At 44.5% G+C, this 24,091-nt stretch overlaps 1 protein-coding gene across 1 annotated transcript in view; it reads right to left on the bottom strand.

Annotated features, from left to right (window-relative positions):
- LOC126424534 (putative ATP-dependent RNA helicase DHX57) overlaps window positions 1–24,091 on the bottom strand; it is a 220,993-nt gene that overhangs the window by 182,180 nt on the left and 14,722 nt on the right. The window contains exons 4-6 of the mRNA XM_050087272.1: window positions 19,931–20,246; window positions 6,584–6,696; window positions 1,295–1,428 (exon numbers count right to left, since the gene is read on the bottom strand). Coding sequence (XP_049943229.1) covers window positions 1,295–1,428; window positions 6,584–6,696; window positions 19,931–20,246 — 563 coding nt within the window. The remainder of the gene's footprint in view (window positions 1–1,294; window positions 1,429–6,583; window positions 6,697–19,930; window positions 20,247–24,091) is intronic.

Genomic DNA, 24,091 nt, shown 5'->3' with positions numbered 1-24,091 from the left:
TATCTAATGTAAACAGTTGTGACGTCACGCTCATCGGAGGCAATTTGTTGTTATGAAGCATTGCATAGTCTTTCTAAAGCCTTTAACACATTTTGCTTTTGGCAGATGCTTGTACTTGCACTGTGTTGTTTTATATGGCACATTTCCTTTGCAATTTAAGTTTTATTTTCATTTTTTTCTCTCGTTCGTGTTTTAATGTGTGCAGTATTATTCTGCAGTAGTGGGTACAGTAATATCCTTTGTTAGAGAATCGGTTCTTACCTGTCAAAACCCCAAAAATATAACTGAAAATTACAACAACGAAAAATTCCCAGGTTTTTCCCGGTTTTCTCCTGGATCAAAAAATTCTCAGGTTTTCCCCAGATCTCCCGGGTCGTATACACCATGTCTACTAAACAGACAAAAATAACTTCATTGTTCTGCAAGGCAATTATTGCTTTGACTACCAAAAACATGGAACTGAAATAAAATTAGAAAACTGAAGCCATCCATAATTATGTGAATGTATTTTAATTCACTTGATAGCTCCCACCCACAGAAATCAGTTTTTTTTTCATTTGACAGGGGAGCTGTACACGAAGAGGAAGCGGCAAACTCACATAACAAACATGTGTCACGTGGAGACTGCCCACCTCCCCAGTACAACCCAAAGTGCTCTGTGCATGTGTGTTACTGTCAGCTTGGGCACACCAGGAAAAATTTTCCAGTTAGAATCTGGCTTCAAGTAGCCAGCGAAGCAGAAGAACCATAGACTTCGTACGAAGGCCCTCGACACATTTTGTTGTTAGCACATGCTTGTGTGTGCATAAATGGCGCATTTCCTTTGCAACTAAAGTCTTATTTTGATATTTTTCTCTCGTTTATGTTTTATTGTTGTTGTTGCTGTTGTCTTCAGTCTTGCGACTGGTTTGATGCAACTCTCCATGCTACTCTATCCTGTGCAAGCTTCCTCATCTCCCAGTCTTACTGCAACCTACATCCTTCTGAATCTGCTTAGTGTATTCATCTCTTGGTCTCCCTCCACAATTTTTACCCTCCATGCTGCCTTCCAATGCTAAATTGATGATCCCTTGATGCCTCACAACATGTCCTACCAACCGGTCTCTTCTTCTTGTCAAGTTGTGCTTACTTTGGTGTGACAGGTACTAACTTTTCTACCTTGTTACAGTAATACCTCGGATACACTCATAATGTGGCCACATACTAGAACTAAATGTGGTATAACCTAGAAACGTGTAAGCCAGGCTATTCTGGTGTGATGCGTCATGCCCTGGTCCTATCTCCCACTATTCACCTTCCTGAAAGCGCACCTCCAATTGGAAGAGGTGTTTCTCCTCTTCGTTCACAGGAGAAGGCTTCTCTGGAACAGCAACGTCGTGGGAAAATCTGCACTTATTTTGAAATCTGCAGAAGCCTTTTTGAAAATAGCTGTAACACAAATCAGAACAATTAATAAATAAAGGTGTCCCCTAAATATGCATACTGTAATGTACTAAAGTTCTGAATGGTTTTCGGGAAATAAAAATATGATATTAGTTAATAAACTTCATGTAACTGACACAGTTTGAAAGATATCCTGAGTTGATAAAAAGAAGTCTGACCAAACTCTTGGAATTTTGTGACTTACGAATATTTCTGTAACCAAAATACTGTTTATTAGCATTAGGGAAAGTGTGTTTCTCTTAGTTACTTACTCTAACCAATTTTTCTGGGAGGGTATAAGGAATGAGCGAGTCCTGCAGCTAGAAGGTAATTTAATCTTTAAGAATGCTACTGGACACGATGGGTAGTCAGGAAGAACATTTTTGAATCACTTTAGACTAGGGATGACATGGTGGTAATTTTATCTGAAACAAAGCTGTGGACATAGACTGCTTAGTGGTTTGTTGAAGCAGAAGTCAGAGTCAAAGATGGTGTGTGATTTTCATTTCTGAACAACAGCACAGAGTAAAATGATCAGTTTATTAATCTACACAACAAAATTAATTTTGTCATTAATTGGTAATTACAATATGTAACAGAAATATTCATTTTGAAAACTATAGAAATACAAATAGAAAAACTCTGTCAAATAAATTAGATCAAACGAAGAGATTCCAAAACAGCTAAGTTAATTTTCATAAATTTCCTCTAACTTTATAGCTTTGCTTGCTTTTATCCTGTTTCTAAGAAGTTATATATTTTATCTCTACTCCACTAAAATAACGCTTGGCACTGAATCCAGCACAGGAGACAAATATAGCCACACTATGATACTGAGTATTCGGAACTTCTTGTTTACTTTCGGCCAAGACAATGGATGTCGTGCACTAAAATAATGACCACTTTTTCAGACTCAGGACTTAATGTCTCTTAAGGGTTGTAGAATTTCTTGTTCACTTTACTACTTTTTGATGATTATTAGGAAGTTTAAGCACATGATTGGACAAAACTCAGGTGTGATTAACCTTCACTTCATTCATATTTACAGTTTTCAATTTAATATCACACGTCAATAAGCTACAAAGGATATTATTGACAAATAGCGTAACAAGTAAACGTATTATGTACATAATACCTTTTATATGTGTGTTCTCATGTTGCTGCATGGTGAGTATATTTTTTATCTATCCGGTTACTATATGTTTTCAAAAATTGACTATTTTCATTGATATAACAATGAAATAAGTTGTTCTGAGCAGAACTTCAAATATTTATTGAAAGACTGTATTACGATTACCAAACACCAACTGATTAACAACATGAAGACTGAATGCTAAACACTGACTGTAGAAGTTCACAAATTAACATAATAGGCATAAAAAGTAAAACATACAAAGACACGATAATAGTTAAAAAGGGAACAATGTCAGCAAAAATATCAAGAAGTTCTTGACCAATTTACTTCAAATTTTTACATGGTGCTCTAAAATACATTTGACCAGGCATAGTGTGTGTGTGTGTGTGTGTGTGTGTGTGTGTGTGTGGGCGCGCAAGCGAGTGGTGGGGAAGGGGGGGGGGGGGCGAAGTGTGCGCGTATTATTTTAAACTTACACAGTATATAAACATATATAAGTAATATATAAATAAAAATCATTGTTAGCAAAACACTTATTCTACTTATACTCCCTGGACGGTCGTAGGCTATATACACTCCTGGAAATTGAAATAAGAACACCGTGAATTCATTGTCCCAGGAAGGGGAAACTTTATTGACACATTCCTGGGGTCAGATACATCACATGATCACACTGACAGAACCGCAGGCACATAGACACAGGCAACAGAGCATGCACAATGTCGGCACTAGTACAGTGTATATCCACCTTTCGCAGCAATGCAGGCTGCTATTCTCCCATGGAGACGATCGTAGAGATGCTGGATGTAGTCCTGTGGAACGGCTTGCCATGCCATTTCCACCTGGTGCCTCAGTTGGACCAGCGTTCGTGCTGGACGTGCAGACCGCGTGAGACGACGCTTCATCCAGTCCCATACATGCTCAATGGAGGACAGATCCGGAGATCTTGCTGGCCAGGGTAGTTGACTTACACCTTCTAGAGCACGTTGGGTGGCACGGGATACATGCGGACGTGCATTGTCCTGTTGGAACAGCAAGTTCTCTTGCCGGTCTAGGAATGGTAGAACGATGGGTTCGATGACGGTTTGGATGTACCGTGCACTATTCAGTGTCCCCTCGACGATCACCACACCATGATGCCGGGTGTTGGCCCTGTGTGCCTCGGTCGTATGCAGTCCTGATTGTGGCGCTCACCTGCACGGCGCCAAACACGCATACGACCATCATTGGCACCAAGGCAGAAGCGACTCTCATCGCTGAAGACGACACGTCTCCATTCGTCCCTCCATTCACGCCTGTCGCGACACCACTGGAGGCGGGCTGCATGATGTTGGGGCGTGAGCGGAAGACGGCCTAACGGTGTGCGGGACCGTAGCCCAGCTTCATGGAGACGGTTGCGAATGGTCCTCGCCAATACCCCAGGAGCAACAGTGTCCCTAATTTGCTGGGAAGTGGCGGTGCGGTCCCCTACGGCACTGCGTAGGATCCTACGGTCTTGGCGTGCATCCGTGCGTCGCTGCGGTCCGGTCCCAGGTCGACGGGCACGTGCACCTTCCGCCGACCACTGGCAACAACATCGATGTACTGTGGAGACCTCACGCCCCACGTGTTGAGCAATTCGGCGGTACGTCCACCCGGCCTCCCGCATGCCCACTATACGCCCTCGCTCAAAGTCCGTCAACTGCACATACGGTTCACATCCACGCTGTCGCGGCATGCTACCAGTGTTAAAGACTGCGATGGAGCTGCGTATGCCACGGCAAACTGGCTGACACTGACGGCGGCGGTGCACAAATGCTGCGCAGCTAGCGCCATTCGACGGCCAACACCGCGGTTCCTGGTGTGTCCGCTGTGCCGTGCGTGTGATCATTGCTTGTACAGCCCTCTCGCAGTGTCCGGAGCAAGTATGGTGGGTCTGACACACCGGTGTCAATGTGTTCTTTTTTCCATTTCCAGGAGTGTATTTTTTTAATACTTATGGTTCTCTCAAGTCCCATACTGTTACATTCTATCCTGGATTTTCCATTTGTAATCTGAATATTTCATAAATTAACATCTTTTTCTAGAAACTGTATAATTTTTGGAACCATGAAAATTGGAGCTACAAAACTATAACGCTGTAATTCTGAAAGGATCACATTTTAAGATTCGAACATTCTATAACACAGTAATCTATACAGAATACTTTTTAAAATGCTAAGTTTGCAGAAAAAGTTGGATGTTCCTTGCAAAGTGAATAATCAGGGCTTCCCCAATTAAGGTATTTCCATGCTAAGACAAGTGGGATCAAGTTTTGAAGATCACATTGTTGTAGTGAATTGTATATTTAGAATATTTCATTAAAGACAATGTTTCTACAGGAACTATTACACTAATGTCATCTGCAGTCTGTGAAGTACACTATGAATAATGAAGTTCAGTAAAATCTAGTATGGATAAGAAATTATCAATTTTAAGTACTCATGATATATGCATTATTTATCACAGAAAACAGAAAGGAAAATAAAATAATTTAAGGGGTGAAATTGTAATAAGTGGAGTTAGTCCAGTTTGCTGTGTCTCAAGCTGCATCTGATAAATGCAGATTGCCACATACATGGAGTAATTGAGCAGCACATGAAAGAATGCACTTGAAGGCTGATTTTATAGACTGATGAAACCTCTAGACATACAGACAGGGGGAGGAGGGAAAAAGTTTTTATTTTATGGCCAAATTCACTGCTATTTTTTTACCAATTTCAGTGTTTTTCGCCAATCTTGGTGCTATTTCTTGCCTAATTCAGGGATTTTTGTTGTCAATTTCATTTTTTGTCAACATCCTGTCTACATTGTGGTCATTAGGGATGGAGCACTAGCTCTTGTTAGGGAAGGATGGGGAAAGAAATCTGCCATGTCCTTTCAAAGAAAGCACCCCCGCATTTGCCTCAAGCGATTTACAGAGATCACAGAAATCGCAAATCTGCCTGGCCGGACAGGTATTTGAACTGCCTAGCTGGGCAGATATTTGAACTAATGACCTCCCAAACGCAAGTCCAGCATGTTAACCTCTGTGCCACCTCATTCAGTACAAGAATAGGTGACAGAATTTCAGAAGTGCTGATTTTAATGCAAGACTTTGATTCAGAAGAGCTTACAGGAGTAATGAATTAACTGCAAGAGGGATGAAGTGCAGTCATTTAATTTTTCTCAAGGTGAGCAAATGTGGTAGGAGCTGCAAAAAGGAAACTTTTATAAGTAAATGGTGCAGAGGTGACATGGGTTCAACAACATAATGTTTTCTTTGTTAACCATGCAACATTATGACATGATGCATACCATCTTGATTACATGGGACACCTGCAGTGGATGTTCCTCAATTACTTCAAACAATTCTTTTGAAATCCTTTCTTATGATCCCAAACCAGTTTTCTCACATGACCCCAGCACGGCAGGTTTTGCAAGCTCTATTGTATTGACCACCTAATACAGTGGTTTTCAGAATCCACATGAAGATTTGCATACACAGAAGGTGCAAGGTTTGTTCCAAATGCTCTGAAAAAGGTTCAAAAGGACAGTCAAGTTGAGTCGAGTCTCATCAGTAATAGCAACTTGTGAGTATCCATACATTAATTTTTTATGAAAAATTATTGCTGGTGATGATATTTGTTGATTTGTTACAGCTCTGAAACAAAAATTCTTATTTCTGAATGGGTCAGTGAAACTTCACAAGACTGAAATGACAATAGGAAGAACTTTGGTGCTGTGACAACGTCCTGTTTGGCAATGCAATAGGAAACCATATATCATGTGACCCCGAAAATTTTATTTCCAAGAGGGAAGGGTCAGAGGCATAAAACCAGTTGCAAGCGACTGCTCCACTTGTCATCCACGCACGCAAGAGAGAGAGAGAGAGAGAGAGAGAGAGAGAGAGAGAGAGAGAGAGAGAGAAAGAGAGAGAGAGAGAGAGAGAGAGAGAGAGAGAGAGACATGAGGTATATACAGATATGACATCTTTACAATTAATGCATTCAGATTTATTTCAATCACCTGCAAGGTTTCGCTGATGAATTCTTGCTCCTTCTGCTTCCACCTCCGTGGGTTGTGTTGGAGTTCCCTCCACCTTCATCTTCATCAGAAGGTGGCTTTTTCTTGGCATAGAGCTGCATTTGTACAAAAATGTTGTTTAACACACTGAAATAACTATAAATGACTCAAAGCTTACCTTCTTTACTCAACCAGTAACATAAAAATAGTATTACAAAGCCTCCTCAACAAACACCAATAATTCACAGAGACCGGTTGGTATGCAGTACAATACACAACATTTTATTTATTTATGTACTAGGAGAGGGAACAGCACTGAAGGCCTCTACAAATGCAAGCAATATCTGCTAACATGACAGTTACACAAAGCTTTGGTAGGCTTGCAATCAAACAGATGGGATTAGCAGCATTTCTACGATCAATGAGAAAGTGCAAAGTAAAGGGGAATAGCACAATGACTGCTGGCAGCAACTCTGATGAATTATTGAGACAGGCAAGGCTTGCTCGGTGAAACCTGTCAGTGCAGCAGTAATCCCCGGTTATTGTTTTGTGTGGGCAAGGGGATTACTTCACCAATGGGTTTCAGTGTTGTGGTCGAGTACATGACTAGAAATGGTACACTGACATAACACAACATTACCATAAGGTTGCTACCTTGCATAAATAGCTAACAATTTTGTAGCAGTTTCATTTTTAGCCCGCAGTTCCACTAGGGCACAGGGGTTATGCCAGGGGAGGAGACTGGCATGGAGCCGCCAGTACCAGTCACAAGTTTGAGTCTCTGTCGTGGTACTTGTTTCGTGCACCGAATCCGCCCTCTGACTTGGTGCCACGGCGCAGTAGACCTTCCCGGTTCACTCCTGTCCTGGGGCAGCCCGTGGATGGCAGCAGCCTTCATGGGAAGTATAAGGGCACTATGTGACGATGTTCCAGAGGAGTTAGTGGATTGTTCAGTGGGGTAGTCATAAGCAACTTGATATCTTAAGATGAAATCTAGCATGTCCAGTTTATGAGTTAACTTTTTCACTGCTACAAATGTGCTCTCTGCATTCCGTGCTGAGCATCACTTTGTTATGGCTGTACTACTTGTCAAATGCTGCTATCTGTGCTGAGACCCGGCACTCCGGTTGTAATGAAGTACTTACCATCCAATTTTAAAGAACTGTTACGTGAAAACAATTGATTTCTGCAAATGATATGAATATAATAGAAGGAAACCTCCGCTAATTTCTAGTTGCCGCCGCTCATACCCCACCTGTCTTCCAACAACATCTTTGCCTCTGTACTTCTGCCTCGACTGACATCTCTGCCGAATCTCTTTGCCTTTACAAATGTCTGCTTGTGACTGTGTATGTGTGGTTGGATATGGGTGTGTATGCGAGTGTATACCTGTCCTTTTTTCCCCCTAAGGTAAGTCTTTCCGCTCCCGGGATTGGAATGACTCCTTACCCTCTCCCTTAAAACCCACATCCTTTCGTCTTTCCCTCTCCTTCCATCTTTCCTGATGAAGCAACCGTTGGTTGTAAAAGCTAGAATTTTGTGTGTATGATTGTGTTTGTTTGTGTATCTATCGACCTGACAGCGCTTTCGTTTGGTAAGTCACATCATCTTTGTTTTTAGATATATTTTTCTGTGTGGAATGTTTAGAGGGAAACATTCCACGTGGGAAAAATATATCTAAAAACAAAGATGATGTAACTTACCAAACGAAAGCGCTGTCAGGTCGATAGATACACAAACAAACACAATCATACACACAAAATTCTAGCTTTTACAACCAACGGTTGCTTCATCAGGAAAGATGGAAGGAGAGGGAAAGATGAAAGGATGTGGGTTTTAAGGGAGAGGGTAAGGAGTCATTCCAATCCCAGGAGCAGAAAGACTTACCTTAGGGGGAACATATCCATCCGCACGTACACAGACACAAGCAGACATTTGTGAAGGCAATGAGTAGTACGGCAAGGTGATGTGCTGGCATGCCTCCTATTCAACACCGCCTTGGAGAAGGTGATGAGAGAAGCAAATATCTTGCATATGGGAATGATTTTTCATAGATCTGTGCAGATACTGGCCTATGCAGATGACATCGACATAGTAGCATGAACTTGACAGCAATGGAAGAGGTATTCACTGCACTTCAAAAGGCAGCAAGAATATAGGACTAAATATTAATGAACAGAAAACAAAATACCTAACTGCTGGGAAAGCACGTGGGGAAAACATGCCAGCCAAAATAATGATGTGTAGTTATACCTTTGAAAGAGTCTGTCATTTCAAATACCTCAGTTTGATTGTAACCATCCTAAATGATATCTCATATGAAATAAAGCAAAGACTAATTGCACCCAGTAAAGCTTATTTTGTCTTAACCCTTCGACTGCTTTGAGGCACACCATCTGCTTGGCGCACTGAGGCGCCGCGGCCTGCAGCATAATCCAGCTACCTGTGCAGCATGCCTGTCCCTCGGAGCCGCCGCCGGGACCAGATCAGCCCGCGCTGCCCAACCCGCCTTGTGCTGAATATTTCTCGGCTGATTACGGCTCGAAGAGAGACAGCGCGAATTTTTGTCGACTTTGAGCAATAATACCTTGGGCAATAGTTTTTGTAAAGAAATAAAATTTGGCCGTCTTGTACAACTTTATGCGTTCTCTTAAGAATAATAATGGAAAGAATTTTACGAGCCATACTGAGCCAGAAAATTGTAGGTAAATCAGCCAAAAAAATAGGCAACTGAAAAAGTTTCCAAGTTTGCCTTCTTGCATCTCCTGAACTAATGCTATGACGAACGTGAAACTTGGCATGAAGTTTCATTTCCATATCACTTTTCAGTACTGAATTAATTAAGCGCAAAATTGAAGATTTTGTAAAAACGTCAAAAATGCAGAATTTTCGTTCTGATTTTGCTAAAAAACTATGCTCTGTAAAACATAACAAGCTGTACAACTGGAATGAAAGTTGGGTGTGCAAATCAGGCCTGAAAACAATGTAAACTTCGGATTCACATACCTAGTAGAGTGAACGCATGATGAAAATGAAATTTAGAGTACATTAGACTGATAGCACAACAATACAGAATAAAAACTTTTATTCCCCTACTATTTTCCAATAACCTACAAATTAGTCGAAAAGATGTTGATTTTTATGTGTAATCTACACATTGTGGTTTCTTTATTTTTTTCTTTTTGCCAGTATTTCTGTCAGTCTTCTCTGTTTCAACCATTTGTGTTGTGTGACTTGTTGTCAACATGCACACCTCTCTTATCACACCACTTGATAGCAAGGACATTGTCAGTGCACTTAAACACAGTTTCTCCTCATTTTAATTTTTTCTGCAGTTTTGGCATGTTGCGCCTATTCTTACGAACAGTGCCACATGCGGCTGTTGGCATGGTTGTGAAGCTAGAGGAACAGGTCCGGACTGGAGTACCAATTATCGACATATAGAATATGACCCTGTTCCAAATACGGTCCCATAAGAGTTGTCACTCCGTCGCCACTTTTTCCAAAATTGTGGAACCCAATTTCTGTTGTTGCGCTTGTATATATAATAAAATCCAAAATGTACCCACTCTGACAGCCACCCAGGACAAATATCTTTATTCCAAATCTATTTCACCCAATTGGAATAAACTGCTTAAAAGATAACCGTCCTTTGAACAGCAAGACTTTCATCTATACAAAGCTTGTGATGTGGGTGAAATGAATTACGAAACATCTCAGGAACTTTGTCAACAATCGTCCTAATTTTAAATAGACTGCTGCCTCCAGTACTCACAGAGTTATCACTGAAGTGTAATGTTCTCAGAAGTAGACAAAAACGGTCTCGGGACATAATTTCACTGGAAACTGGTGGGTCAAAAGTGTATCTCTGGACCAATAATCACTTAATTTTAACTTCTTAACTTGCGCCATTAGAAGGCAAAAAGCAACAAAACAATACATTTCCTCAAATCCAGTGTCTTTCCACTTTGACAGTCAAGAATTCACAGATTCTGCAATATTTTCTCTGGTGTAAACGTAAAAACAATTTGTTTTGTCTGCAATAAATTGCAACAGTTCTTGAGACATAAATATCACAAAAAATGAAAGAATGCTAGGGTCATTTGTGTCCTGAACTCTGTTTCTTTCCAGTAAAACGTGTCACTTAAGCACACTCTTTTCTGAACCATTTCACTGTCCCTTTCTGATTCCTGGGATTCAGAGGAACCGCTGACTGTAATTCTTGCTCTCCCCTCTGATGTACAGGGCTGAGGATTACAGCTTTGAGATTCTGTTGAAGGCCCATCACTGCTAGCAATGTCAGATAATTCACACTCACTGTCCCTATTAGTGAGCATATCCAGGATTTCTTTATCTGTGCAACCACAGCCACGTGACATTTCTCATGCAGAAAACAAGAAAACTGAAAACACATGAATCGCAGCAACAAACATGTATGCACTCTCGAACTATATAGTCAGACCACTGAACAGCTACTGGAAGAGCAGGGCAGAAAGACAGCTCTGCATGTTTACACGTCTGTAGCACTCAGGTAGCTGTGACTCAGTGCACCTAAACTCATCCCTAGTGGTGGAAAGGCTGGTGACGATGTATGCGTCAACACGTCCTTAGCGCTGTAAGGAAGACTCGAGGGCCGCGCTTATACATGTCAGGCACGCCAGGGTAACGGTGAGGCATGACAAGTTAACACGTCCTCAGCAGTCAAAGAGTTAACTCCTCCTGACTAGAACCACAAAACTAACCATTTATAGAACACTGATTTGACAAGGGCTTACATACACCTCTGAGGCCTGCGCTCTGACGGCCAAGGATGCTGAACTGCTGGATGCATTTGAGAGAAGGATACTCAGGAGAATCATCAGCCCAATATGAGAAAGGGCAAGATGGAGGATGAGGTACAACTGTGAATTTTACGCCATCTACAAAGACCAGCCTTTTGACAGAAATGTGAAGTCATCTAGGCTGAGGTGGGTTGGTTGGTTGGTTTAAAAGAGGGGTAAAGGGACCAAACTATGAGGTCATCGGTCCATTGTTCCTAATAAAACAATGCCACAAGTGTAAGAATAAAATAAATGAGACATATAACACAAAACGGAAAGAAAGGGAAGCCCACAAGAACAAAGGAAAGGCAACGAACACTAAAAGGAACAAAAGAGGACCAGAGAGCAACAGAGATGCGAGAAACAGAAGAGAGTAAAACAAGGAAGCAGATTACAGTGGCTGGTCGACTATGAAAATAAAACGGAAAAGCCAGCCACCCCGCAACACATTAAAACCTTCACCCCAAAAACCCCAGGGTGGAGGACACAGAGGGACAAAAGACATGCGTTAAAAACCACCCTCACGGATGAAATGTAAAACCAAATCAGCGAATGAGGCATTGTCTGCTAAAAACAATGGTAATGAGTCCAGCAACCGAAGATGAAGTCGCAGGGCAGCCAAAGGAGGACATAGCAGAACAATATGGGCCACTTTCAACCAGACACCGCACCAACACTGAGGTGGGTCCTTCACGGCACAGGAGGTAGCCGAGGGTCGCCCAGAGAAGGCCAATGCAGAGCCGCCATAGAACCACGGAGTCCCTGCGAAAGGCCCTCATTGAGGACTTTCACACATTCACGGTCCCCTTAATGGCTCAGAGTTTGTTGTGCATACTGAGATTTTGCCATTCCGTCTTCCAAAACTGAAAAATCTTGTGGTGTAAAAACGAACGCAGGTCAGTTGTGGGGATGCCCATCTCCAGATGTGGTTTCCGTGTAGCCTGTTCGTCCAGCCCGTCAGTAAGTTCATTTCCTGGCATTCTGACCTAACCAGGGGTCCAGACGAACACCACTGAACGACTGGACCGTTCAAGAGCATAGATGGACTCCTGGATGGATGCTAACAAAGGATGACGAGGGTAGCACTGATCGATAGTTTTCAGGCTGCTCAAGGAGTCAGTAAATAAAGGAAAAGACTCCCCAGGGCATGAGCGGAGATACTGCAGTGCACAAGAAATGGCCACCAGCTCTGCAGTGAATACACTGCAGCCATCGGGTAAGGAATGCTGTTCAATATGGCCGCCGTGAATGTAGGCAAAGCCAACACGACCATCAGCGATCGAGCCGTCAGTGTTAACAACTTCAGAGCTCCGGAACACGTCAAGACTAGAGAAAGTGACTGTGGAGAGCCACAGGGTTAATGGAGTCCTTAGGGTCACATGAATGGTCCAAATGAAGCTGCGGCTGAGGCATACACCGTGGAGGCGTACATGATCAGACCGCAAATAGAGATGGTAAAGGGAAGGATTCCAGTTCCGAGAGAAGGGACCACACGCGAACTGCAATCTTTAGCTACGACCTGGGCCGCCGATGCGGGAGATGGACTGCCGCGGGCGGGAAAAGGAGATGGTAATTCGGATGCTCAGGGAAACTACGAATGTGTGCTGTGTAACTAACGAGCAGGTGTGCATGTCTGATCTGCAATGGAGGGACCCCAGCCTCCACCAGTACGCTAGTCACCAGACTCGTTCTAAAAGCTCCTGTCGCTAGTCAAAACCTGCAGTGGTGCACAGGGTCGAGTAAATGCAACACTGAAGGTGCTGCCGAACCATAAACCACACTCCTATAGCCAATTCGGAATTGGACAAGGGCCCTGTAGAGCCGCAGCAGTGTAGAGCGATCTGCACCTCAATTGGTGTTGGTCAGGCAATGGAGGGCATTGAGGTGCTGCCACCACTTGTGCTTTAAGCTGACGAAGATGAGGGAGCCAAGTCAATCGAGCATCAAAAACCAGTCCTAGGAATTGATATGTCTCCGCTACAGCAAGTGGATTGTCATTAAGGTAAAGTGCTGGTTCCGGATGAACGGTACGACGACAGAAGTGCATAAGTCTAAAGAGACGGCAACCAGGTGTTGCCGTCTGGAAAAGGCTGTTCGGATGGCAGACTCGATGGACACAAGATTATCAGTGGTAGAGCGACCCTGGTGGAAGCCGCCCTGACATGGAGCCAGCAGGCCACGTGACTCCAGGACCCAACCCAACCGCCGACATACCACACATTCCAGCAGCTTACAAAGAACGTTGGGGAGGCTGATGGGCCGATAGCTTTCCACATAAAGTGGGTTTTTACCAGGTTTGAGCACCAGAATGATGATATTCTCCCGCCATTGTGATGGAAAGACGCCACTGCACCAGATACAATTGAAGATGGCGAGGAGACGTCGCTTGTAGTCAGATGAGAGATGTTTAACCATCTGGCTGTGAGTGCGACCAGTCCCAGGAGTTGTGTCAGGGCAATGTGCAAGGGCACTGAGGAGCTCCCACTCTGTAAATGAGAGGATGTTCCCTTCCAGCCACCGTTTGAGAGTGCGATAGGCTGGGGAAGGGGGGGGGGGGGGGGTAATTCTCTAATTCTCCGAGGCTCAAGCAAAGTGCTCGGCAATCGTGTTTGCGTCGGTAGATAACTCGCCATTTATGATAACACCAGGAACACCTGCTGAGCCCTGGTACGGGAAAAGACATTTGTTCTTTGCCCAGACTTGGAAAGGTGACGTATGGCACCCAATGGTCAAGACATCTCTCTCCCAACACTCCTGCTTCCGTCATTTGATAAGTTGGTGAATGCGAGCATGCAGCTGTTTAAAGGCTATGAGGTGCTCCAGGGGAGGGTGCCGCTTATGCCGGTGTAGAACTCGCCAACACTCCTTAATTGCTTCAGTGACTTCCGGCGACCACCATGGGTCTGCCTTACGCCTCGGGCACCCTAAAAGAGCGAGGGATCGAGTTTTCTGCCGCAGAAATAATTATTGTAGTCACCTGCTCTATCATCACATTGATGTTACCATGTGGGGGAGATTCAACGGTAACAACAGAGGTGAAAGTTTCCCAGTCCACCTTGTTTAAAGCCCATCTGGGCAGGCGTCTGTGGGCCTGATGCTGGTGCAGTGACAGGAAGATGGGGAAGTGGTCACTACCACACGTATCATAATGTGCTCTCCAGTGGATAAATAGGAGAAGTCCTGGGCTGCAAATTGATAAATCAATTGCCGAGTAACTACTACGAGCCACACCGAAATGTGAGATGGCCCCAGTGTTTAAGAAACAGGGGTCAAACTGAGACAGTCAAGTTTCGACATCTCTGCTTCAGCCAATAAGCATAGTGCCACCCCACAGGGGGTTATGGGCATTAAAATCTCCCAAAAGTAGGAAAGGTTTAGGGAGTCGATCAATCAGTGCAGCTAATACATTCACAGGTACTGCACCATGTGCAGGAAGATATACATTGCAGACAGTTATTTCCTGACAGCCACAGAGGGGTTTGAAGGGGCACAGGTTCACTACAGACTGAGTTTAGGACATAAACACAAACTCCACCTGACACTCGATTATAGTCACTACAGTTCCTGTAAAATGCCTTATAGCCGCAGATGGCAGGGGTCCGCATTGCCGAGAACCAGGTTTCCTGGAGGACAATGCAGACAGCAGGTGAAAAACTTAAGAGCTGCCATAGCTCAGCCAGGCAGTGGAAAAAAAAAACCACAATTACACTAGAGGATGATATCGTGAGACTGGGAAGGCATGGAACATTCAACGAGGCAGTTTATGCTTCAGAGTCACCTGCTGCCACTGATTGTTGCCTGAGCAGTCCACATCCATTGTGTCTGAGAGTCTGGCGAGATCTACGTCCATAGCGGACGCCAAAGTCTCCACCCCATCCTCAGATGGTGGTGGTGGTGGTTAGTGTTTAACGTCCCGTCGACAACGAGGTCATTAGAGACGGAGCGCAAGCTCGGGTTATGGAAGGATTGGGAAGGAAATCGGCCGTGCCCTTTCAAAGGAACCATCCCGGCATTTGCCTGAAACGATTTAGGGAAATCACGGAAAACCTAAATCAGGATGGCCGGAGACGGGATTGAACCGTCGTCCTCCCGAATGCGACTTCAGTGTGCTAACCACTGCGCCACCTCGCCGGTCCATCCTCAGACTCAGAGCTTGTAGGTAGCGGTGGTGTGGGTGCCAGCGGAATTTCCTTGGTCTTAGGGGCTTTCTTTTTGGATTTCTCTTGCTGCTTCTTGGGTTTCCCTGGTTGTGACAACTTTACTGGCTCAGTCTCCGGGACAGTGGATGAGCGTGAAGCCCTGTGACCAGCTGCTTTTGGGCTCTTCAGCCACTGGCGGTGTCGTCTTTCCCACTAGCAGAAACCTGGGAAGGGAGTGACCCAAGGGAGCCCTTAATAGCAAGAGAAGCCAAAGAAGACTTACACTTAGAATTGGAGACGGATGACGCCAATGGTTGAGGAGGTGTTTCTCTTGAAGTAGGTGGTGCAGGAGCAACAGAGAGGGAAATGCCCCCTACCATCAAGATGGCAGGTGTAGTCTTCTGGCTCTGAGAGGTGAACTGGGCTGGCGGAGCTGATGGTGCCACAACTGTTGTAGCGGCAGCGTAAGACGATGTCATACGCACAGGATGCAGGCATTTAAATTTTCTCTTTGCCTCAGTGTATGTCATCTGGTCCAGGGTCTTGTACTCCATGATTTTCCTTTCTTTCTGGAGAATCCTGCAGTCTGGCGAGCAAGGTGAATGGTGCTCTCCGCAGCTGACAGAGATGGGAAGTGGGGCACATGGAGTATTGGTATGTGATGGGCATCCGAAATCTCGACATGTGATGCTGGAAGTACAGGGGGAAGACATATGGCCGAACTTCCGGCACTTAAAAGTATCGCATCGGGGGAGGGATATAGGGCTTTACATCACAGTAGCAGACCATCACCCTGACCTCCTCGGGCAATGTAGCACCCTCAAAGGCCAAGATGAAGGCACCAGTGGCAACCTGATTATCCCTCAGATTCCGGTGGACACGCCAGACGAAATGTACACCTCGCCACCCTAAATTGGCACACAGCTCATCGTTGGACTGAAAAAGAAGATCCCTCTATAATATGATACCCTGGACCATATTTAAGCTCTTATGGGACGTGATGGTTACAGAAACATCACCCAGCTTGTCACAAGCGAGTAACTCCCATGACTGGGCAGAGGATGCTGTTTTGATCAAGAGTGACCCAGATCTCATTTTGGACAAGCCCTCCACTTCCCCAAACTTGTCCTTTAAATGCTCAACAAAGATCTGAGGCTTCATCGTCATGAAATATTCCCCATCAGCTCTCGAACATACAAGGTACCGGGGTGCATAAGATCCGCTGCCATCCTTAGCCTGACGTACCTCCCACAGAGTGGCCAGGGAAGGGAATGATTTTGGGTTGTACTTCTGTGCGCTGAATTGAGCTCATGAACACTGCTGGTGTTTCACCACCAGCGAGAGATGATGGACTACACTTCATCGCATGTCATCCGCCCTGATGCCACGCACTCCAACCAGGGGCCTTCCCCATGGGCGCCACCCAGCCGCAGCAAAGGCCACCGGGCAGGATGGCCATTGCCGGGAGTCACGATGCCCCAGGGGGATGGGCATCTATCCCTTGGCATATGTGGGGAATTACTGGTGCAGGCATCAGCAGAGCGGTCCCTGTGTGGTCTGGGGGCTGCAACCAACAGGGTACATGGCGGCCCCACCGCAACGGACTGGCTACCATGCTGGATATCAGGTGCTAAGAAGTCCTCGGTCATCGTCGACGCAGAAAGCGACACTGCAGAGTGCATGGTGGAAAATGCACCCAGGAAGGTGTCCTTGCCCAAGAGATGAGGAATAGGCGGGGCTGCAGTGCGACGCCGAGAAAGTGGACTAAAGTTCTCAATACACGATGGACACGATGCACCATGTAAGGTGCCCTTCCCCAATTGGCTCACTCTTTGGGAAAATTTTGAAGAATGGAGGTCAAACCATACAGGGGACCATCACATAAAGGCCGAAACATGTGAAACTCCTTTTAGTTGCCTTTTACGGCAGGCAGGAATACCTATTCTAACCCCCAGACCCGCAGGGGTGAGGTGGGCTGGACAATGGCATGGATGAATGATACAGAAATATCAAAAAGACATTACAAGGAAAGACAGGTGGACAGAGAGAATGTGGTCGACCAAAAACTAGATGGGAGGACGGTGTCATAGAAGACCTACAGAAGATACTCTACAGAAACTGGAAAATGGTTAAAAGTGACCAGGATAAATTGAAGGAGATAGTTGAAGAGGCTAAGACTTGTCATGAGTTGTAGAGCTGCAGAAGAAGAAGAAGAAGAAGAAGAATAGGAGTAATCCACTAAGTCACAGGCCATCATCATTAACACCGATATGCAGCAGGATGTTGAAACTTACATTGCACTGAAACATTACGAATTACCTCAAAGAGGTGAGACACACAGTCAACACGAATTTGGAAAACATCATTCTTGTGAAACACAACTAGTTCTTTGCTCGCACGAAGTGTTGAGTGCTATTGACAAGGGATTTCAAACTGATTCCATATTTCTAGATTTCCAGAAGGTTTTTGACACTGTACCTCACAAGTGGCTTGTAATTAAATTGTGTGCTTATGGAACAGTCTCTGTTTTGAGACTGGATTCTTGATTGCCTGTCAGAGGTCACAGTTCAAGTAACTGGCCAAAACCGACAGAAGTGATTTATGGTGTTACAGGACCTCTGCTGTTCCGTACCTACATAAATGGAGACAATATGAGCAGCCACCTCAGGTTGTTTGCAGATCATGCTGTCATTTGTTGTCTACTGAAGTCATAAGAAGATCAAAGCAAATTGCAAAATGATTTCGGGAAGATACAAGTATGGTGTGAAAATTGGAAATTGAACCCAAATAATGGAAAGTGAGAGATCATCAATAAGAGTGCGATAAGGATTCTGTTCAACTTAGGTGACACAATACAGCAGTGAAATCTAAAGGCCATAAATTCAACTAAATAGCTAGGAATTACAATTACAAACAACTTAAATGAGAAAGAAGACATAGAAAATGTTGTGAGGAAGGCAAACCAAAGACTGAATTTTATTGGCAGAACACTTAGAAGATGCAACAGATCTACAAAAGGACTGCCTACACTACACTTGTGTGTCCCCTTTTGGAGTACTGCTGCACGATGTGGGATCCTTACCAGATAGGTTTAATAGTGTATATTGAGAAAGTTTAAAGAGAAGCAACACATTTTGTATTATCGAGAAACAGGGGACAGAGTGTCATAGACATAATACAGGATTTGGAGTGGACATTATAAAAACAAAGGCATTTCTCACTGTGGCAGGGATCTTCTCACAAAATTTTAATTACCAAATTTCTCCTCAGAAAGTAAAAATATTTTGTTAACACTGACCTACATAGAGAGAAATGATCATCATCATAAAATCAAAGCTTGCAAGGAAAGATATGTCAGTTATTTCCAGACACTGTACAAGAGTGGAACAACAGCAAATTATTGTGAAGATGATTCAATGAACTGTCTGCCATGCACTTAGTTATGATTTGCAAAATATCCATGTCTGAATGATGAACATATTGGCAGCCCATGTCTTTGAGAGGAATACTGAAATTGCACAAAGTGTCTAGGGATTTATGCTTGATACCTGCGTATCAAAATTGAAGCAATAGTAGAAAAAGCAAAAAGCTTTCACAGATAAGTACCCAACACCTCACACAACCTTTTGGATATGAGAAATTTCACTGCCTGTCGGGTTCTGTCACTGCTCTCGCCCACCAAATCAAAGCAGCAGTGGAAATGTTGCAGCTGTGTCAGGCCAACCAGATGACATCTTTAGCCATCTGATCATCACAGTTAAATGCTACGACTCCAAAAGAAAATAACAAGGCAAGCAATTGATTTACAACTGCATAAAATGATTAAGAGACAAACATCACTGCGTGAGGTAATACTGGTTGTTTTTTCCATCACTGCTGTGATATGATTCTAACAGATGAACTCATAAGGGTCAAATTGTCACAGAAACATACTGCCAAAGTCTCTAAAAACATTGCACGAGACTGCCAAGAGGGGGGTGCTGGGAGAATCTGCCCCAGGGGGTGTTTTTGCTCAAGTTCCACTACAATCGCCCATGTCATTCTGCATGGGACACTGTCACACAGGCTGCCACTTTTAATTAAAAAAATTTGCCCTCCTCCCCCAGTAATCTCCTTCAAAAGGGAGAATTTTCAGGAATGATGATAAGGTGATTTATTAAGTCGAATGTGTCGATCTCCAAAAAGTCATTCGCCATTGGGAGAAATATGTCACAATGAAGGGTGAGTACATAAAGAGGAGCAGATTTTCCAAGTTTCAGAGCCACGGTTTAATTTTTGAGGTCATAGTTAAAACTTTATGAGTACCTTCATACATACAATCTGGGTAACTGGCAGCCTTTTTTTAAAAAAAAAAAAAATTGCACGAGTAGTGAAAAGCACTGGCTGCTCACCCTATGTAAGTAGTCGAGTTGCAGTTCCAACACCCACACACGATTAACGACACGTTCCTTGAAGCTCCCCTCGTATATTGATTCGAGCGAAGACTTTTCCTCGGCACGCTGCGTCACTATGTACTCCGCATCCTCCGGTGATAGTGGATCGCAATTTAATTCACTCTTTCCCGTCGCACTGGACGGCAAGGCAATGTCAGAGGAGAAGGTAACCGGCATCTGAAAATACTGCGACAGCAGCAGCTCCAGAGCCAAGCCTACATCCCCCTTGCTGATCTCCAAGGCTTCGACACAGTGGTTCTTCTCAAAGCCATACCTGCAAACAGCAATGAAACACACTACCTGTTAATATGACCAGGGAAAAAAAAGAGAAGAAGAGGAAGAAGAGATGAATTGCACAAGTCCTTGAAACAAAAAACATAACTGCTAGGTCCTGCCCCACATCCAACTCCATCCCTCCCCCGGGATTCCAATTTCACTTTTCCAGGCAGTCTTCCTCTGTTCTTCCCCCTGAATCCACTACTCAACATTGCTTTGCACTGTGCACACATCCCCCACCTACATCCCTAAGGAACTCACTGTTGCTGGTGGAATATTCCTATCCTGGGCAGTTGCTGCCATTTCATCCCAGCTACCGGCCACCCTCCCACTAACTTTCTTTCTCCCTTTCTCCCCAGATCAAACTCTATGTGACACAACCCTAATTGAAGTGCAGAGCTAAAGTATGGAGAGGAGGAGGAGAGATTGTCCAACAGTAAGCTAGCAAAGTTTTCAGCCTTATCTAACAAACAGTACGGGCTGAGGCCGGAGCTCAGTGCCGTATTCAAGGTGCAAGTTGCAGCCAACTGTGTATCATTTCACCATACAAACAGCTGCCTTAGTAGTCACCCAGCTCTCGGCCAATAACCAGCCTTCAGGACCTTCCGACAGCACTGAAGTGTGCAGTAGTCCGCATTAACAGGGCCCAGTCTACTGCATAAACACTACTGGACCAGCCGACCGGGCTGTCAGCACGGGCTACAGATTGTCGTCTGGCACAGAGACACCGACACGCTCTTGAAACAGCTGTATCAATGCAGTAAGGTTACAAGCCAAGGACCGCTGCGGGGTGGCCATTGACCGAGACCACCTGTGCTGTACCCCCATCTCAACATGACCTTCTGCAGGAGATACAGCCACAGCCACATGGTCCGAGGTACAAATGAAGGCCTTCCAGGTCTGAGCAATTGGGTTCTGCCAATGCCAGGCACTGTTCTGCAGTCATCGGACTGTGGTCTGACCTGGGCAACACAACAGACTACCACTTACACTGAATGTGGTCTCGCTCCACACGCAGCCGTGGGAGTTACGGCTCTACTACCTGACCCAGTGTTGTGAGGCAACTGCGAGCAAGGCTGCACGGACAAGAAGCAATGAAGTCAGTCTCTGTGCCTGCCTGTCCCAGTTTCAGATTCATCACCCATCACCTAACAACTGCCCCTCCCCCCCTTTGGGCACATTTTTTTCTAGGCCTGTTTATTAGAGAGAGACTTTTTGGTGTGAAAGGAATGACAGGTGTCGAAATACAGGTTCTGTTGGTGTTTGTGGGTTTAATGTGGAACGAGGTGTGGACGGAGCCACCAGAGAGGAGGAGGTCAACGTCTTTGAAGGTAGCATGCTCGGTTGAGGAGAACCATGTGAAGTGGGTGGGAGAGAAGGTGTTGAAGTTGTGAAGGAACAAAGATAGGGTGTCTCGGCCCTGAATCCAGGTCATGAAGATATCGTCAATGAACCTGAACCAGACTTTGTTGGTATAGCAGGAGACCTTGTGGATGCTCATGGCTGTGCCACAGATGTGCTTATGCACCTTCTCTTCGAAGGAAAAGTAGTTGTGGTTTAGGATAAAGTCAATGAAGTGCATGAGAAATGAGGTAGTGAGTTTGGAGTTGAATGATATTGTGAAAAGTAGAGTTCAATGGCGGTAAGACAATGGGCACGAGAGATGTTAGTGTATAGGAAGGTGGCGTCAACAGTGATGAGTAAAGGGGTGGGGATGTGGGAGAGTTGGTGAAGGAAGTGGTTGATGTCTTTCATGTGGGTCGCTAGATTGCGGGCAATTGGTTGGAGGTATTAATCAATGACGGCTGACATTCCTTCAGTGGGGGCACAATAACCAGTCAATGGGACGTCCAGAATTGTTGCGTTTGTGGATTTTGGAGAGCATGTAGAAGATGGGTGTGCAGGGTTTCGTAGGGGTGAAGAGGGAAATGGATTCGGGAGAGACATTCTGGTAAGGGCCTAAGGCTTTAAGTGGGGGATTGCAGCTTGTGTTGGACTTCTGGGATGGGATAACTCTGGCAAAGTTTATAGGTGGAGTAGTCAGATGATCGATGGAGGCCAAGTAGTCACTGCAATTCATAACAGCAGTGGTTGAACCTCTGTCTGCAGATACAATGATTAGGTCAGGATTTGTTTTGAGGTTGTGTATGGCTATTCTTTCTTCTACTGAAAGGTTGGTGTTGTGAAGAAGGGACCTGGGGAAGGATGGTGTGGATAAGTTGGAGGTAAGAAATTCCTGGAAGGTGACCAGCGGATGGTTAGGTGGGAGGGAGGGGGGGGGGGGGGGGGTCACGGTTGGATGGTGGTATGAACTGGAAGAGGCAGGGCTCACTCTAGTAATTGGGGTGGTTTTGGTTGGAGGGACTGGTGGCAAAGAAGTGTTTCCATTGCAAGGATCAGGAGGAGAGTAGGTCTTTAACAAGCTCAGCATGGTTAAAATTGTGAGTAAGGCTAAAGGTGGGGCATTTGGATAGGACTGAAACTTCTGTGGAGCTGAAGGTCTTGGTGGAACAGTTAACAACAATGTTATCAGAAACTTTCAACTGTGGATTTGGGGGAGAGTTGGTAGGGAGTTTTGGGTAATGTAGCAAGTTGAAAAGGTCATCTACACAAGTTTTGATGCTGTAACGGGTGGGTACAATAGGGGCTGGATAGTGGTGCCCCAAGGAGGAAATAGGATGTCAGCAGGTTAAATAACTTACGGAAACAGTGTCTGGAATCCACCATTTGCTGGAGGGCAAGGGATTAAATGTCGGAGATCAACAAATAAAAGGAGTAGGGATTACACAGTAGTAGTTGTGGAGGGATCAGAGGTGGTTCCACGATGCCTGTGCCATGGAGATGTGTTTTTGCAGTAACAGGTTTGTGGGGGAAGAATCTGAAAAGATGTAGGTCACTGTGAAAGGAAGGGGTGGGATACAGAGAAAGGAATCTTTACCGTTAGGCTGTTTGGGGGCATTCCTTGGTTTAGGAGGCATTTTAAAAATGGGATGTGGGACTGGGTTTTAGCCAGGGAAAGTGATATTTTTCAGAACTGGTGCAGAAAGATAGAGTAGGACTGCATTGTGGCAGGAATGGTGCAAAGAAAACAGGAATGAAACAGAAATGAACAAAATAAGAGTTGATGTTAGAGAGAGGAGCTGGGTAAGTGACAAGGCTTGTAAAAATGAATAAAAAGTATGTAAAGACATGCACAAACATGCGCACACACACAAAAAATACGCATAGATATGTAAAAATATGCAAAAATACAGGGTGACACAGAAAAACAGGAACACTTCCACAATCCAATAAAACTAGAAGTGATGAAAAAAGAAAGAAATTGCATTTACAGTAATTGAAACCTTACAACGTTGCCATTTGAAAAACATTGATGGCATTTATCATTTTTTTAAACACTATGTCCTTTAGATGGCATCCTCCTGTACGAATACATTCGTGAAACCTGCTGTTGAGATTCCTCATTGACCGCTGCAACATCTCAGCTGGGATACTGTGAACTGCATCCCGAATTCTCTGTTTTAACTCATCCAGGGTTCTTGTTCGAGTCGTGTAGACTTTGCTCTTGAGGTAGCCCCACAAGGGAAAAAAAAGAAAAATCACAAACTGATAAATCTGGCGATCTAGGAGGCCAGGAATGTTATCGAATTGTGAGATCACACGGTTGCCAAACATTTCTGACACATATGCCATTGACTGCCGTGCAGTGTGTGATGTCGCTCAGTCCTGTTGAAACCAGGCTTCTTGAATGTTTGGAAAGTTGTTCACTGCTGGTGTAATGAAAGTTTGTAACATCTACACGAAATGATCGGCATTGTGAGTTATTGTGTTTCCCTGTTCATT

Source organism: Schistocerca serialis, chromosome 10 (assembly GCF_023864345.2).
Source record: "Schistocerca serialis cubense isolate TAMUIC-IGC-003099 chromosome 10, iqSchSeri2.2, whole genome shotgun sequence".
NCBI classification, from domain to species: Eukaryota; Metazoa; Arthropoda; class Insecta; order Orthoptera; family Acrididae; genus Schistocerca; species Schistocerca serialis.
Note: the sequence above shows the minus strand (reverse complement) of the source record. Positions and strands in the feature narration are given on the sequence as shown.